Source organism: Anomaloglossus baeobatrachus, chromosome 7 (assembly GCF_048569485.1).
Source record: "Anomaloglossus baeobatrachus isolate aAnoBae1 chromosome 7, aAnoBae1.hap1, whole genome shotgun sequence".
NCBI lineage: Eukaryota > Metazoa > Chordata > Amphibia > Anura > Aromobatidae > Anomaloglossus > Anomaloglossus baeobatrachus.
Window position 1 is genome coordinate 177,558,592 of NC_134359.1, and position 19,327 is coordinate 177,577,918.

The 19,327-nt window shown below is 47.9% G+C and overlaps 1 protein-coding gene across 4 annotated transcripts in view; it reads left to right on the forward strand.

The window, feature by feature from the left end:
• The window catches only part of RFTN2 (raftlin family member 2), a 327,011-nt gene that overhangs the window by 114,231 nt on the left and 193,453 nt on the right, over positions 1-19,327 (forward strand). For all 4 annotated transcript variants that reach the window (XM_075319049.1, XM_075319047.1, XM_075319050.1 and 1 more), the window contains exon 2: positions 15,666-15,849. In XM_075319049.1, coding sequence (XP_075175164.1) covers positions 15,666-15,849 — 184 coding nt within the window. The remainder of the gene's footprint in view (positions 1-15,665; positions 15,850-19,327) is intronic.

Below are 19,327 nucleotides of genomic sequence, written 5' to 3' on the forward strand. Positions count from 1 at the left end.
GACAACTTAAATATTCGGTCAGGGCAAGAAGAAACTCGGTCTGAGGGGGAGGGGAGTGCAAACACAACAATTGATGATGAAGTTCTAGATCCCACCTACTGTCAACCCACAGTCAGACACTCGAGGAGGTCAATAGAGGCGGTGGAGGAGGATGCAACCGACGTCGAAGTAACCTGGCGCCTTCCTGGACACAGTCGGAGCACTGGTAGCACGTCTACAACTGCATCCTCAGCCACCACTCTGCCTCTGAGCATTATTCGGGGTGGATCAACAGGTCGCATGGCCTCTAAGCCTTGCCTAGCCTGGTCCTTTTTTGACATAAAAAAAGATCGGCCAAATTATGTGATCTGTAACATTTGCCATGGTTATCTTAGTAGAGGTCAAAACCTCAGCAGTTTGACAACTTCTTCCATGAATCGTCACATGAATAAATATCATATGGCCTGGTGGGAAGCTCACCGTGCTGCAATGCGGCCTAGTGGAGCCAACCATCCACCGCCTGCCCCTTCCAGGGCATCCGCGCGCTCGTCATCTTCTAGGACTGTGGGGACAGCTGTCACACCTGTTTTTCCACCCACAACTTCCACCACTGTAACCGCAACAGGCAGTTTGCTTGGTAGGTCGTCAGTTGGTTTGGAAGGGGAAACAAGTGAGTGTGTACAGCTCTCTCAGACATCGATAGCACCAACTTTGGATGAAGGCAACATCATGTCTCCGCCTGCACTTTCCTCCCAAAGCTGCATTTTTCCAGGGACACCCTACTCAACACCGTCTACACACAGCAGCCAGATCTCTGTCCCTCAGATGTGGTCAAATAAAAGGCCACTTCCTTCGACCCATGACAAAGCGAAGAGGTTGACTCTATCCCTCTGTAAGCTGTTGGCTACAGAAATGCTGCCTTTCCGCCTAGTGGACACACAGGATTTTAGAGACCTTATATCTGTCGCTGTGCCCCAGTACCAGATGCCTAGTCGCCACTACTTCTCTAAGAAAGGTGTGCCCGCGCTACACCAGCATGTCGCACACAATATCACCGCTTCCTTGAGAAACTCTGTGTGTGAACGGGTGAATTTCAGCACCGATACTTGGACCAGTAAGCATGGACAGGGACGTTACATGTCGCTGACTGGGCACTGGGTAACTATGGTGATAGATGGTGAAGGGTCTGCTGCACAAGTCTTGCCGTCCCCACGACTTGTGTGTCAATCCTCTGTCTGTCCAAGTTCCGCCACTGCTTCTGCATCCTCCACCTCATCTGGGTCCTCCACCTCCGCCCCAAGCCTGCCTGGTCAGGCCACCAGCGTTCTCACTGCGCAGAAGGAATCACGCACCCCTCATTACTATGCTGGCAGCAGAGCGCAACGGCATCAGGCGGTCTTTAGCTTGACATGTCTTGGGAATAAGAGTCACACAGCTGAGGAGTTGTGGTCAGCTCTGCGGTCCGAGTTTAATAAATGGTTGTCTCCACTCAACCTGCAGCCTGGTAAGGCCGTGTGCGACAATGCTGCAAACCTGGGTGCGGCCCTTCGCCTGGGCAAGGTGACACACGTGCCTTGTATGGCTCACGTGTTGAACCTTGTTGTCCAGCAATTTTTAACACACTATCCCGGCCTAGATGGCCTTCTGACCAGGGCATGGAAACTGTCTGCAGTGCTCACTTCCGCCGTTCAAGCGCCGCAGCTGAGCGACTTGCATCGCTCCAGAAGTCTTTCGGCCTGCCGGTTCATCGCCTGAAATGCGATGTGGCGACACGCTGGAATTCAACTCTCCACATGTTACAGCGACTGTGGCAGCACCGCAGAGCCCTGGTGCAATACGTCATGACGTATAGCCTGGGCCAACGAGATGCAGAGGTGGGGCAGATCACCCTGATGGAGTGATCTCAGATCACGGACCTATGCACCCTTCTGCACAGTTTCGACATGGCGACGAATATGTTTAGCGCTGACAATGCCATTATCAGCATGACGATTACAGTCATTTACATGCTGGAGCACACGCTAAACACTATTCGGAGTCAGGGGGTGGGACAACAGGAAGGGGAGGAACTACAGGAGGATTCATATGCGCAAGACACAACAACATCACCAAGGTCCAGACGTTCATCATCACCAACGCGGCAGGCATGGGACCATGGGGGACAGGGATCAACAAGGGCGCATGGTAGCAGGCGAGATCTTGAGGAAGGTGCAGGAGGACATGAAGATATGGAGGACGAACTGTCCATGGACATGGAAGACTCAGCTGATGAGGGGGACCTTGGTCAAATTTAAGTTGAAAGAGGTTGGGGGGAGATGACAGAGGAAGAAAAAACGGTTAGCACCTCTATGCCACAAACACAGCGTGGACTTGGTCCGCATGGCTGCGCAAGACACATGAGTGCCTTCTTGTTGCACTACCTCCAACATGACCCTCGTATTGTCAAAATTAGAAGTGATGATGACTACTGGCTTGCCACACTATTAGATCCCCGGGACAAGTCCAAATTTTGTGACATAATTCCACCCATAGAAAGGGACGCACGTATGCAGGAGTATCAGCAGAAGCTGTTACTCGATCTTAGCTCGGCTTTTCCACCAAACAACCGTGCAGGTGAAGGGAGTGATTCTCCCAGTTGTAACTTGACAAACATGGGACGGCCTCGTCATCTTCAACAGTCTACCCGTACCAGTAGGACCGTATCTGGTGCTGGTAATAGCAATTTTATGGAATCTTTTCATAATTTTTTTAGACCCTCCTTTGCAAGGCCACCAGAGACATCAAGTGTGTCACATAGTCAACGGATGGAGAGGATGATACAGGAGTATCTCCAAATGAACATCGATGCAATGACTTTGCAAATGGAGCCTTGCTCCTTTTGTGCTTCAAATCTAGAAAAATGTCAAGAGCTCTCCAGTTACGCCTTGAAGATTTTGTCGTGTCCAGCTGCCAGCGTTGTCTCTGAACGTGTCTTCAGTGCTGCTGGGTGTGTGCTGACAGATAAGCGCACGCGTCTGTCCAGTGACAATGTGGACAGACTGACGTTCATCAAAATGAACAAGTCATGGATCCAGAAGGAATTTACTACCCCTGTGTCATCCTGGGGAGAGTAAATGCTTGTGGATTTGGAATGTGCTTGATGCAAATCAAAACATCCTGTTTGCAACTAGGGCACAAGTCCTGCCACTGATGGGGTGTCTGTGTGCCCAATTTGGGGAAAAAAGGTAGACTCCGCTTGGAGTAACCCTTGCTTGCTGTGTTTTTTAAAAATGATACAAGATGAACAGATCTGAAGGCAAGATGAAGGCAACATCATGTCTCCGCCTGCACTCTTCTCACAAACCTGCATTTTTCCAGGGACACCCTACTCAACACCGTCTACAGACAGCAGCCAGATCTCTGTCCCTCAGATGTGGTCAAATAAAAGGCCACTTACTGCGACCCATGACAAAGCTAAGTGGTTGACTCTATCCCTCTGTAAGCTGTTGGCTACCGAAATGCTGCCTTTACGCGTAGTGGACACACAGGATTTTACAGACCTTATGTCTGTCGCTGTGCCCCAGTACCAGATGCCCAATCACCACTGCTTCTCCAAGAAAAGCATGCCCGCGCTACACCAGCATGTCGCACACAACATCACCACTTCCTTGAGAAAATCTGTGTGCGACAGGGTGCATTTCAACACAGATACTTGGACCAGTAAGCATAGACAGGGTCATTACATGTCACTGACTGGGCACTGGCAAACTATGGTGAGAGATGGAGAAGGGTCTGCTGTACAAGTCTTGCCGTCCCCACGAGTTGTTTCAATCCTTGTTCTGTATGTAGAAGTTAATACACTGCTTCTGCCTCTTCAACCTCGTGTGGGTCCTCTACCTTGGCGCAAACCCTGTGTGGTCAGGCCACCCTTCCTTGCAACTGCGCACAAGGACTACCACACACCTCCTTACTATGCTGGCAGCAGAGCTCAATGCCATCAGGCGGTCAAAGTTTTACTTTGAAATGTATGGGAAATGTGAGTCACACCGCTATTACAGAGAATAGTAGTCAGGCAGGGTCAAAACATTAATTGAGGAACAGGAACAGAATGGGACGGCCAGGAAAGAATCAGAAAACAAGCAGAGGTGAAATGCGTATCGGCCAACAAGGTACATAAACAGCAAGCAGGAAAAGTAGTCAGGTAACAAGCACACAAAATCATAAAACTGAACTGGGGGTAAAATTAACCAGAGGTTCATAGCTATGTCTGGCAGTGGTCTGCAGACAGGATGGGCATAAAAAAGGGTGTGGTGTCTTCCCATTGGTTGTAGCTGAATGATGGTATTTCATCTGTGAGATACCCACCAGCTACATTCAGCCAGAGATTCTGCATCTGTCAAGGTAATGCAGCCCAGTGGGTGAGCATAACCTGCGTCCACCTGCGCCGCTGGCATCGACTACTCTCCCATCATCAGCACTATTCATGAAAGGAACACGTTGTCACCTGGCGACCGGAGTACAAATTGACGGAGCGGACTCCGTTGGTGACTTAACAGCCGTGTGCGGCAATGATGCAAACCTGGCTGCGGGCCATCCTCAGGGCAATGTGACACACGTGCCTTTTAGGGCTCACGTGTTGAACCGAATTCGCCAGCAATTTTTAAAACACCATCACGGCCTACATGGCCTTGTGCAGTGGGCACGCTCGCTATGTGCTCACTTCCATCGTGCGCACACAGCAGCTCAACAACTTTCATCACTCCGGAAGTCTTAGGGTCTGGCAGTTAAACGCCGTAAATGCGATGTTTCAACACGCAGGAATTGGAATCTGCACATGTTGCAGCGTGTGTGGCAGCACCGCAGAGCCCTGCTGAAATACGGTAAGACATATAGCCTGGGATAACTTGATCCAGAGGTGGTGCAGATCACGCTGCTGGAGTGGTGTCAGATCAAGGACCTATGCACCCTGCTACACAGTTTTGAAATGTCGACGAAGATGTTTAGCACTGGCAATGTCATTCTCAGCGTGACAATTCTGGTCATCTACATGATGGAGCACACTGTAATTATTATTCGGAGTCAGGTGTTGGGACAAGAGGAAGGGGAGGAAGTACAGGAGGAGTCATATGCGGAAGGGATAACAAGATCTACGAGGTCCAGATGGTCAGCGGCACCTATGCGGCAGTCATGGTGAGGGAGAGGGATTAACAAGGGCGCATAGTATCAGCAAAAAGTGTTGATGAAAGTGCAGGAGCCCATGAAGAAATGGAGGACGAACTGGCGATGGGCATGGAAGACTCAGCAGATGAGTGAGAGCTTGCTCACATTTCGGTTGTGCGAGGTTGGGGGGAGAGGGCAGAGGAAGGATGCACGATTCTCACCTCTCTGCCACCAACACACCAAGGACTTGGTCCTCCTGGATGCACAAGACACATGAGCGCCTTCTTGCTGCACTACCTACATGACCCTCGGATTGTATGAATTTGAACTAATCCTGAATACTGGGTTGCCACACTGTTAGATCCCCGGTACAAGACAAAATTTGGCGAACTAATTCCTGCCATAGAAATAGACGCACGTATACAGGAGTATCTGCAGAATGTGGTACGCAATCTTAGATCTACTTGTCCACTAAACACCAGTGCTGCACAGAGTGAATCTCAACGCTTTGTCATGGATAGGAGGAAATGGTCTTTTACTTGTCCACATCGGAGGGACCGAGGGATGGCTGCTGTGCTGAGATGGCGTTGAGTACGGTGTCCCTGCACAGTTGCACTTTTGGTCATATCCCAAAATGAGTTGAAAAAGGACAGATGCTGTTGGAAAGGGGAACAGGTGTGTTGGAAAGGGGAAAAAAGTTTTGGTCCGTGGATTTGGTGGTTAAGCAACTGTAACATTTGCTGAAGAAACAACATCTGTTACAGTGGGACTGGCAGATTTGGATAAAGTGGTATATAATCTGTGACCGCTATATAACGAAAATTAATAAGAAAAGAAAGAGAAAGGTATATATCCCCATCAGCAGTCAGTGTCCACCGTGCTCCCAGTTGGAAAAGGAGAGGTTGGCAACTTGAAGGTTTGGTGGAGGATACAGAGCTGTGTGGCTATGAAACTAATAGTAGCCTGAACCGAGTTAGACGCCATTCGGATCTGGAGACTGTGAGCCCTGTTAGCGTCACAGGGTCCACATGCCCACCCAGCCCAGGAACTCCCTGTTAACAACACAGGGGCCATTGAGTACGCTGACCGTGTGCGTAGGGGCCACACCTGTGGACAGCAGGCGCATCAGCAGCAGCAGGCCTGTTAATGCCACTGGGCTGCACAAGCAGGACTGTTAGGACAGGAGCTGGTCTTAACCGTTCTGCGTTACCAACTGTGGTGGTGGCCTGCATCCACCACCCGATCCCTGCCTACCTCTGGCCTAAAGCCGCAATGGGTTCAACACATGGAGGTGTGCTCTTTCGGAGCATAATAGAAGACTGCGCACCTCCTTGTTGGCTCCAGCCCCTTTTATAACCTGGGTCCGCCCCAAACCAGGGTGAACCACAATGCACCTCCTGGAGACAAAAGTAGAGTGACACGTCATGAGTGGCATAACTAGCGTCCTATTTGGAAACGCAACTTCAATGATGACCTCATGGCTGCCATGACCCAAACACCTCACCAGTCATCGTCTGAGCATCAATAATGCGGTGACAAGTCATAGGTGTGGGCCTCTGCAAGCCATTTGGGAGGACACCTGATGCCCTGTGGTCTATATGGGACCCCCACATCAGGGCCAGGGCCAAAGAGTTCATTACCGGACCTAGTCTCTGATGCAGGAAGTGCCTGAGCATGCTCAGTAGCATGAAATACAGTCTCTGAAAAAAGACTATCAGCTTTAGCATGGTGTCTATGCCCAAAACAGGACTTATACCCGGCACGGAATGCAAGCACCTGTGCAAAGAGGCTTTTCACACTTAGTGTGGGAGCATGCGCTGTATCCCGAAATGAAAACTTAGCGTCAGGAATGGCACAGTCAGGCTGAGCATACTCACTAGGCGAAACACTGTAATTATGCTGCAGCTGGGGTACATCGGCACACGCATGCGCACTAGCTGCCTCTCCACACTTAGACGTGGAGGGGAAATTTGTCTTGGAGATGCTGTCTATGAACAGAAGGAAAAGCTAAAGGAAGCCTGACTTTCTATCCCTCCGAATTATGAAATGCAGCAATGAATTCCATGAGTTTGCTATAACATTAGCGTAGCAAAATGTGCATGAGGGTGTGATGTAGAGGTGCTAGAAATAGCTTGTCACCAGTGGGGCACTAATGGAATACAACAGCCAGTTCTATGATGCCACAAAATGGCAGTATTTTGTGCTATCATTATAGCTTATTAAAAACAGAGCACGAGGTTGTCATGCAGAGGTGCTGCACATAGATTTGCAGTAGTGTGAATTGACAAAAGTACAATAGCCACGTTTAGGATACAACTAGGTACAGTGAGTGTTTGCTAGTATAATGGCTGAGTTTAAAAAAGTTTGAGTGTGCAATGCAGGCAGATGTCCTGCAAATAACGTTCCAATACTGTGAATTGACAAAAGTACAATAGCCACGTTTAGGATACAACTAGGTACAGTGAGTGTTTGCTAGTATAATGGCTGAGTTTAAAAAAGTTTGAGTGTGCAAGGCAGGCAGATGTCCTGCAAATAACGTTCCAATACTGTGAATTGACAAAAGTACAATAGCCACGTTTAGGATACAACTAGGTACAGTGAGTGTTTGCTAGTATAATGGCTGAGTTTAAAAAAGTTTGAGTGTGCAATGCAGGCAGACGTGCTGCAAATAACGTTCCAATACTGTGAATTGACAAAAGTACAATAGCCACGTTTAGGATACAACTAGGTACAGTGAGTGTTTGCTAGTATAATGGCTGAGTTTAAAAAAGTTTGAGTGTGCAAGGCAGGCAGATGTCCTGCAAATAACGTTCCAATACTGTGAATTGACAAAAGTACAATAGCCACGTTTAGGATACAACTAGGTACAGTGAGTGTTTGCTAGTATAATGGCTGAGTTTAAAAAAGTTTGAGTGTGCAAGGCAGGCAGATGTCCTGCAAATAACGTTCCAATACTGTGAATTGACAAAAGTACAATAGCCACGTTTACGATACAACTAGGTACAGTGAGTGTTTGCTAGTATAATGGCTGAGTTTAAAAAAGTTTGAGTGTGCAATGCAGGCAGACGTGCTGCAAATAACGTTCCAATACTGTGAATTGACAAAAGTACAATAGCCACGTTTAGGATACAACTAGGTACAGTGAGTGTTTGCTAGTATAATGGCTGAGTTTAAAAAAGTTTGAGTGTGCAATGCAGGCAGACGTGCTGCAAATAACGTTCCAATACTGTGAATTGACAAAAGTACAATAGCCACGTTTAGGATACAACTAGGTACAGTGAGTGTTTGCTAGTATAATGGCTGAGTTTAAAAAAGTTTGAGTGTGCAATGCAGGCAGACGTCCTGCAAATAACGTTCCAATACTGTGAATTGACAAAAGTACAATAGCCACGTTTAGGATACAACTAGGTACAGTGAGTGTTTGCTAGTATAATGGCTGAGTTTAAAAAAGTTTGAGTGTGCAAGGCAGGCAGATGTCCTGCAAATAACGTTCCAATACTGTGAATTGACAAAAGTACAATAGTCACGTTTAGGATACAACTAGGTACAGTGAGTGTTTGCTAGTATAATGGCTGAGTTTAAAAAAGTTTGAGTGTGCAATGCAGGCAGATGTCCTGCAAATAACGTTCCAATACTGTGAATTGACAAAAGTACAATAGCCACGTTTAGGATACAACTAGGTACAGTGAGTGTTTGCTAGTATAATGGCTGAGTTTAAAAAAGTTTGAGTGTGCAAGGCAGGCAGATGTCCTGCAAATAACGTTCCAATACTGTGAATTGACAAAAGTACAATAGCCACGTTTAGGATACAACTAGGTACAGTGAGTGTTTGCTAGTATAATGGCTGAGTTTAAAAAAGTTTGAGTGTGCAATGCAGGCAGATGTCCTGCAAATAACGTTCCAATACTGTGAATTGACAAAAGTACAATAGCCACGTTTAGGATACAACTAGGTACAGTGAGTGTTTGCTAGTATAATGGCTGAGTTTAAAAAAGTTAGAGTGTGCAATGCAGGCAGATGTCATGCAAATAACGTTCCAATACTGTGAATTGACAAAAGTCCAATAGCCACGTATAGGATGCCACTAGGTACACTGAGTGTTTGCTAGTATAATGGCTTCGTTATAATTAGTTGGAGTGTGCAACGCAGGCAGATGCGCTCTGCAAATGTCTTGGCACTAGTGGGACTATAGCAAAGTCCAATAGCCACGTATAGGATGCCACTAGGTACACTGAGTGTTTGCTAGTAAAATTGCTTAGTTTAAAAAAGTTGTAGTGTGCAATGCAGGCAGACGTGCTCTGCAAATGTCTTTGCACTAGTGGGACTATAGCAAAGTCCAATAGCCACGTATAGGATGCCACTAGGTACACTGAGTGTTTGCTAGTAAAATTGCTTAGTTTAAAAAAGTTGTAGTGTGCAATGCAGGCAGACGTGCTCTGCAAATGTCTTTGCACTAGTGGGACTATAGCAAAGTCCAATAGCCACGTATAGGATGCCACTAGGTACACTGAGTGTTTGCTAGTAAAATTGCTTAGTTTAAAAAACTTGGAGTGTGCAATGCAGGCAGATGTGCTCTGCTAATGTCTTTGCACTAGTGGGACTATAGCAAAGTCCAATAGTCACGTTTAGGATGCCACTAGGTACACTGAGTGTTTGCTAGTAAAATTGATTAGTTTAAAAAAGTTGTAGTGTGCAATGCAGGCAGACGTGCTCTGCAAATGTCTTTGCACTAGTGGGACTATAGCAAAGTCCAATAGCCACGTATAGGATGCCACTAGGTACACTGAGTGTTTGCTAGTAAAATTGCTTAGTTTAAAAAAGTTGTAGTGTGCAATGCAGGCAGACGTGCTCTGCAAATGTCTTTGCACTAGTGGGACTATAGCAAAGTCCAATAGCCACGTATAGGATGCCACTAGGTACACTGAGTGTTTGCTAGTAAAATTGCTTAGTTTAAAAAAGTTGTAGTGTGCAATGCAGGCAGACGTGCTCTGCAAATGTCTTTGCACTAGTGGGACTATAGCAAAGTCCAATAGCCACGTATAGGATGCCACTAGGTACACTGAGTGTTTGCTAGTAAAATTGCTTAGTTTAAAAAAGTTGTAGTGTGCAATGCAGGCAGACGTGCTCTGCAAATGTCTTTGCACTAGTGGGACTATAGCAAAGTCCAATAGCCACGTATAGGATGCCACTAGGTACACTGAGTGTTTGCTAGTAAAATTGCTTAGTTTAAAAAACTTGGAGTGTGCAATGCAGGCAGATGTGCTCTGCTAATGTCTTTGCACTAGTGGGACTATAGCAAAGTCCAATAGCCACGTTTAGGATGCCACTAGGTACACTGAGTGTTTGCTAGTATAATGGCTTACTTAGAATGAGTTGGAGTGTGCAGAGGACAAGAGGGTACAGTGGCAGGATTGTGGTGCTCTGGGTAGAGGAATGGAAGCCTGCCTTTCTATTCCCTCCTAATGGTGAAATGCAGGGAGGAAATCCCTGACCTGGGCTACACAGACGCTGTTGCTGTTTGCAGGACCTGTCACTTATGGCTCTCTGACCCTGCCGCTTTGAGCCCTTAAAAGGACTGCTAGAATGTGCTCTCCCTAAGCTGTCTAACGCTGTGTATGCAGCGCATACAGCTGTATCGGCTATAGGACTCAGGAGGACGGAGCTGCGACACTGATGTCTGACACCAAAGACGCAGAAGGCAGATAATGGCGTTCGTGAAGAAAATGTCCGGTTTTATAATGCAGGGACATGTGACATGCAGATCCTATCACACATGCCGTTGCTTCTCTGGCTCAAAGTCCACTTAGGTGTGTGTGTGTCTGTGATTGGCTGACATGCTGGCCCGCCCCACAAGACGCGCGCGCTTAGGGAAGGAAGACAAGAAAAAAAAAAAAAAAAATGGCGATCGCCATTATAGAAACAGCAGTGATCTGAAGGCGCTGTTCACGCACACTATACACTGAAATGTGATAATAGTTTGATTCACAGAGTGACTTACACTATTACAGCAAAAATAAAATTTTTAAAAGAACAGAGAGTCCTCAGTGGTTGATACCTTTTAATGGCTAACTGAAAAGATGGTAATAATTGCAAGCTTTCGAGACTACTCAGGTCTCTTCATCAGGCATGGTATAACACAAAATCTGAAGAGTCACATATTTATACACAACAGGACTTAGAATAGTCTAAGTCCTGTTGTGTATAAATATGTGACTCTTCAGATTTTGTGTTATACCATGCCTGATGAAGAAGTCCTGTTGTGTATAAATATGTGACTCTTCAGATTTTGTGTTATACCATGCCTGATGAAGAGACCTGAGTAGTCTCGAAAGCTTGCAATTATTACCATCTTTTCAGTTAGCCATTAAAAGGTATCAACCACTGAGGACTCTCTGTTCTTTTAAAAATTTTATTTTATCTCTACTGGCTAACACGGTACAAAGATATATTTTACTATTACAGCAGAAACCAAGCTAGGATTTAGCTGTTTTTTGGCTGCTAGAACCGTTCTCGAACGTTTCTAGAACTATCGAGCTTTTGCAAAAAGCTCGAGTTCTAGTTCGATCTAGAACATGCCCCAAAATCACTCGAGCCGCGAACTGGAGAACCACGAACCACGAACCGCGCTCAACTCTACTGACCGCCCCATGTACAGGAAGGTTGTTTCTTTTTTTAGGTAAGACTCATCAGCAACCCAGCCATACTGCAACCCCCCATTCTAGAAATGAACCAAACCCTTCCAATAGGCACAAGAAAATAGGGCAAACCATAAGTAAACACCAGACCACGAAATATGAACCATCCCAAGACAACCTAACAAATGCATGCTGTCAGGACGCCCTGGCAACGAATGGCATGTCAGAAACGACAACTCCCAAGTGACCCGGAATTTATTCGGCTCCTTCTTTTGCACCACCCCTAATCGAAGAAAAACACCAGAACCAGAAATGGCAAAGATAAAACTGAACTGCACGATACCTCGCGCCCAAATTATAATTATATTTTATATACATTTACTAATATTATTATCATGATTCCAGAACCCACCGCAGCCTGAACCCTGGTATCTGAACGAGCTGTAAGGGCCCATCACACACAGAGACAAATCCTCGGCACATCCGCGGCCGCAGCGAAACCCCGCTCCATCTGTACACAGCCACAAACCTGGCAATGGTTGTCCGCAATTTCACCGCGACCACCGATCCACCGCAGACCCATCCCCGCGTGCGACAGGGCCCCCAGAGCTTTCTGATCTTGCTTTATGCAGTGTCACCCATCCTTCCACCGCCTGAACTGCCCATCATTTCAACACCGGGTGTGATCGCCACAAAACCAATGAACCTTCCTTGTAGCAGAAAACCCCTGAACAATTCTCAGGGCCCCCCCCCCCTTTTTTTTTTTTGTGTGCCTGGATGCTTGCAGAATGCCAAACACCTGAAGCCAGTTAACAAAATCGAAAGTTTAACCACTCACCCTTCTCTGTCTGCCCTGACCCCGCGACCCCCACCACAAGATGTGGCCTAAATTGATGACCAACCGGCGACCTGCCTCAACACCCGACACCCCACCCAAAACGGAAACGGAGGCCCCATTGACCCAACCTTTGCCTGCTCCACACATTCCGGCAACTCCTTCCCAAACCTTAACATGCTGCAGACCCTACTAACTGACCCCATAGAGTCCCCCCAACATGCTAAAACTAAGACCGCCACCATTCCCCCTGGGCCTGATGAAACACCCACCCAGGAAAATCGCACTAGATGAACACACACAGAACATAGAATTAAACTCACCAGGATGCGTGGGGGCATGGAACCAACCAGCCGGAACACCCGATTCCAGCCGATGACTCTCCTCAGGATGTTGAGGCACTCAAGCCGCTTAAGCAGCTTGCCCAGGGAGACCCCAGCAAGCCACCGCGCTCAAACCTAGCGCGACCACCAGGGAGCGGACTACCTGTTGAACGACCTCCCAGGACGTGGATCATCCCCTCCTAGATGACGACCTCTTCCTCGACACGGACCTCATCTGCGAAGACGAGCCCCTCCGTGCTGCTGACCTCCAACATAAAGGCGACCTCCATCGAGATGACGACAGCCTCCTCCTCAATGCTGACCTCTTTCCAGATGCCAATCCCTGCGCCGACCTCCGTCCCGATAACCATTACCGAGCTGAAAATGACCTCCACGCTGACCTCCAGCCAGATGATGACCTCCGCACTGACCACCACACTGAAAACGACCTCCCCGCTGACCTCCAGCCAGATGATGACCTCCACGCTGACCACCTCACTGAAAACAACCTCCATGCTGACCGCCAGCCAGATGATGACCTCCGCGCTGACCACCTCACTGAAAACAACCTCCATGCTGACCGCCAGCCAGGTGATGACCTCCGCACTGACCACCTCACTGAAAACAACCTCCATGCTGACCTCTGTCCCCGATGACGACCTCCGCGCTGACCTTTGTCCCCGATAACGACCTCCGCGCTGACCTCTGTCCCCGATGACGACCTCCGCGCTGACCTTTGTCCCCGATGACGACCTCCGCGCTGACCTCTGTCCCCGATAACGACCTCCGCGCCGACCTCTGTCCCCGATGACGACCTCCGCGCCGACCTCTGTCCCCGATGACGACCTCCGCGCCGACCTCTGTCCCCGATGACGACCTCCGCGCCGACCTCTGTCCCCGATGACGACCTCCGCGCCGACCTCTGTCCCCGATGACGACCTCCGCGCCGACCTCTGTCCCCGATGACGACCTCCGCGCCGACCTCTGTCCCCGATGACGACCTCCGCGCCGACCTCTGTCCCCGATGACGACCTCCGCGTCGACCTCTGTCCCCGATGACGACCTCCGCGCCGACCTCTGTCCCCGATGACGACCTCCGCGCCGACCTCTGTCCCCGGTGATGACCTCCGTGCTGACCCCTGCCCCCGATGACGACCTCCACGCTGACCTTTTCTTCGATGTCGACTTTTGCTTTTCTGACCTCAAGCCTGAAGCCGCCCTCCGCGCTGACCTCTGTCTCTGAGTGTTTCTCCGGATGTCCAGTTGCTGCCACCACAAGTAGTCCCCCCAACAGGTATATCACTGGGAAGGACCGCCGCCATCTTGTTGAAGCCCTGATCACTAGAGGCAGAGCCTCAGTCACGTGATACACCGAGGCCCCGCCCACCTCCGCAGGTCCCGGCTGCCTTGTAAGATTCCTCCCCTGTTCCATCTGAAAGCACAGGATGGAGAGATGGACAGGGAGGGTCCCCGGGGAGGGGGCTCTTGGGGCACCACCGAGACCTCAGGAGCTGCTCCTGGTGGCAGACTGTCAGGCACCCTCGCCCTGCGTGCCCACTGGGGAAGTGGATCTTCTGCAGCATCCCCCACAGCCGAACCTCCCAATATCTCCAGCACCTGTGCTCTGATGCAGCTCCATCCACGCTGCTGGCAGCACTCTGCAGCTGCTCCAGAAGTTTTAAATCACCATGATCACAGTCACTGCAGGAGACGAGGTGAAAAGAGCTCAGGACCTTTTCTGCTGGCTTCATATGCTGTTCTGATGGTACCAACCCCTTCTACTGATCTTATATTCCCAACTGACCACCCCTAGCACTTAACCCATCCCCTTAAACTTCTGACCCCCCACAGCCCGCGCTTTCTTTCACTGCAACCAGTGTTAACCCCTCGTTGCCCTTCAAAGTCAGTCATGAGTCACTTTGCCCATGGCTCCACTGTGGGCTCCGTTCAGCCTTCATAGGGCGTCAAGGGTTATATTTGCCCATCTAAGGTCAACTTCAGATGAGTATATGCAAAATTGTCAGCTTTTTATCCAAAATAACAGATGATTTTTCATCCGTATTGTCATCCATATGCAATCTGTCTATTTTTTACATCTGTATGGCATCTGGTTTTACCATGAATAGTTTAATAAACAATAATAAGCCAAATACAGTTTTCTATGTTATAAATGGACATGTAAAAACGAATGCCGTATGGCTCGAAACCTGTATGTTATCAGTTAGGCACACATTGATTTATAGCGTCACGTCTGATCCTAAATGCAGGTCAAAGTAGTGCAGACTTCAATATTTTTACCTTCAGTCCAAGTGTTAAAATATTCATGGGAACTCCCACATGACTTGCATTGGTCCTTGTACTGTCAGGTTGCTACACATGGACAGATACAGTAATATGCTAAGCTGATCAATCCCTTAGTCAATGGCTCTGTGTAAAAACAGAAAGCAGATGGATGACTTCCATATTGCTGCCTAGTGCTGTTCGTTTTTAGGAGAAGCTTACTTTTTTCATATACAAGAAAATCAGATGCGACGTTGATGGTAATAATGTATACTGGAACAAAAAAGAAAAGCAGGTTAAAAAAAAGTGATCAATATCAATCTGTGTTTCTTGTACTCAAAAAAACAATAAATGTGAATGGGGCGTAAACATGCATTTACATGGCCCGGGGGGACACTAAACTCTACTATATTCTGAAATTTTAATCTTAACATTTGATAAAACTGATTCATCATTATTGTCTTTATTTTTCAGCATCAGCGAGTGTCAATGCCATTAAGATCAAGTCATTGCTTGATATTCCAAGCAAGGTAGAAGAATACTACTTAAGAGGATATATGGTGGCTGCAGTCCATCCAGTTGTTGTTTCTAGCGGTCGTAGAAGGCACTTACCCATTAGTTACTTGTATCGAGTAGTACTATATCGACTTAAATTAAGGTAAGTTAACATATCTGTCATGCTCCTGTAACTTTTTCCATCAGTATCCATATTGTTATTTCCACCAGTACACCAGCCCCTGAATACAGATATCTAATCAGCCTAAAATGTAGTGTGACTCCCTGGCCTATCAGGTCGTCACAGGGTATTGTGCAATCTGCCCTTCTGTACAATATCCACCTTCTCCTTGGTTATGGGTCCCTGACCTTTGGTGTTGCCAAGAACAAGCTAATCAAAATCCTAGGAACACTAGTCTGCACCACACCCACCAGACATACCAGTGGCCGAGCTGAGTGGAATAGGGTCGCCCACTTGGGGGGTTGGTTAAGGAGAGGTCAGGAGTGTTAGTAGACAGTCAGTTGAGCAGTGACTCTCGAGAGGAGAGGTCAGGAGCTGGGCTCCTTGAGACTACTAGGTGGCAGACGTTGGACTGGGCCTGGTAGGAGCTGGACCCCGGTCGCAGGGGATCGTGAAAAGGGGCACGGACTGTCAAGGAGGACAGCCGGTGGCATTGTGCCATCACCGGGCAGGGGCCAGGGCACGACAGGGTACGTGGACCCTAGGTCAGGAAGAAGCCTCAGGCGTCCTGACAATTTACCCGACGAGGACGGAGCCTTCAAGATCCGTTCTCCACCCGCTCCAAAATCGGGGTACTAGTGCAACGAGGGGGATAGGACTTTCCCACTACATCGTCCAGAAAATCCCAAGTGTGAACCCTGAGAGGAAGCTCACCCAGTTAGCCATACTGGTGAGTGGGACCCAATTAGTTTTACACTAAAGGGACCAACCAGAAGACTAGGTGCAAAGGCAAAGGTCACAGACTAACAGTCAACACCAACGGACACGGGATCCAGGCATGCTCCCTCTCAGCGTCAGCGGTGTCCAGAACTTTGGTTTACCACAGTTGTTGGTGTCAGCGTTATTGGACTGAGTGAGTACACAAGTGACCCTTACCATCCCAACGGCACCTCCCCGTCGCCATCACTCCCTACCCGTGGAGGGGTTAAACACCTAGCTGCCCACACCATGGCCACCGGGTGCTCCCAATCGCAGCGGTGGTATTCCATCTTACCACGCACCACGGGTGGCGTCACAAACTTTAACCATACCATCCCATGTAAATACTCCCCCTTTTATCCGAGTGGCTGCGCGACCCCGACCCCCGGGTCCGGAGACCCCTCGAGCCACCATGGATCCGGATCCGAGCAGCCCGGCTGCTAACGCGGGGCTGGTACACCAGCTGCAATCACTGCATCCAGTCCCAGGCACATAGGTGTAATACTGTTCTGTGCAGGTCACATATTCAATGATAAATTTGGATTGTATCCATCATCTGAAAGTAGAATGACCTTTCTTGAGGCCTTTCTCTGCTCAACTCGGATATGTTCATACAGTTAGTTTTTAAGATGGATACTACAGCGGATTCTTCTACAAAAATCACATCAAAATTTGCTTCAAATATTCTTTAACTAGGCATCATTTAATCATGCACAAAATGCTGTTTTTTGCCACGTTTTTTCTGTGTGTAAAATGCAGCAAAATAACAATTCTTAAGTCATCTCTACATGAAAAAAAACAAATAAAAACAGATTCTACCATTGTGTGAATTAAAAAAGAAAAATTTCTATATAAAAAATTCTCAAAAACTTAGCGTTTATGCTACTCTTTGGTTTGAATTTCATCTTGAAAACTCTGTGTGAGTATATCATAACTCTACACCATGAGAAAATAGTAATTTAATTGACCTAATTTTTGCTGCATATTCTGCCTCTGATTTTTCCAACTCCCCTTTAACCAGGCTCACCATCCTTTTTTTTTACTATTCTTTCTCTCTGCAAAATATATTGCTTATATATCCAAAGAAATACATGTTTTACAAGGGCTACCTTGCAGCTGTTAATATGTCTTCCATGATCAGGCTTAGCGCTCCGTCACCAGATCCCAGGAATTGCACTGACATTCACACTCAAGCTAAACAGCCACATGTTGCCATCATTTAGTAACCGCCTTATTAGCGCTTCACTGCTTAGTGACCAGGGCAGAGATATTGACAGACAACAAGCAATGGATTGGACCATCTTGTAAACACTCTTATGCCTGCTTTACACGAGACGACCAATTGTGCGATTTCACGATCGATCGTACACGCCCCCGTCGTTTTTGCGTCACAGGCAAATTGCTGCCCGTGGCGCACAAACTCGTTTAACCCCCGTCACAGATACTTACCTTCCGGACGACCTCGCTGTGACGAACGTCCACTTCCTGAAGTGGGAGGGACGTTCGGCGTCACAGCGACGTCACACGGCAGCCAGCCAATAGAAGCGGAGGGGCGGAGATGAGCGGGATGTAAACATCCCGCCCACCTCCTTCCTTCCACATAGCCGGCGGGTGCCGCGGAACGCAGGTAAGCTGTGTTCATCGTTCCCGTGGTGTCACATGGAGCAACGTGTGCTGCCACGGAAACAATGAACAACCGGCGCCATTTTAATTCAACAATTTTTTGAAACTGAGCGATGAGTACACGACTCACGATTTGTGAGCGATACTGCGTCACTCAGAGGTGTTACACGAGACGGCGTCGTGTACGATGCCGGATGTGCGTCATGAAAACCGTGACCCCGACGATGCATTGCACGATCGGTCGTCTCGTGTAAAGCCCGCATTAGGCCTCCTTCACACGTCCACATGTTCGGTACGTATGACATCCGTTTTCATACGCACCGGAGACTCGGACATACACAGTCCCATTAAAATCAATGGTCTATGGACACATCTGTGTTTTCTTATGGACGTGCATCTGCATGGAGCACACGCGTGTCCATCACGAGTAACACAAGCAGAAGACCCGTGTGCAAAAATCACGACACATGGATGGCCCTAGCACCTTCAACATGGTTTGTGCAAAACATCAGTGCAAAACATCAGTGTTTTGGGGCCTTAGACCTGTATTCTCTCTTATCTCATCCCAGTGTTGCCCAAACCAGAGCTCAGTATACTTTAACCATATAATACAATGCACAAAGCATCCTACACTTTCCTATTTGCACGGTAGATGGCAACATTGTTACACAACCCAAACCTACTGCTTGCAAAGATACTTTTGGTCTATTAATCACTAAATGATATCCATGTTAGCTATTTGATGTCTACTGAAAAGCACACTTGTAATGAGTGACAGGTAGCAGCTGCATCTTGAGGAATACACTTCAAGCTGATTGCTCCTTCTCGGCTACAGTGTCTATGTGATCAACAATGGTGCAAAAGTTATAACCCTCTGTTGCCATATATCTGTAATGGTGAAAAGAACCTCTTTACCCCGCTGTGAAAGCTGCTATTCCTCTAACTACAGCATGACATAGTCTTAAGGGCCATTTACACGCTGCAACATCGCTAACGATATATCGTCGGGGTCACGGTGTTTGTGACGCACATCTGGCGTCGTTAGCGACGTCACAGTGTGTAACACGTATGAGCGACC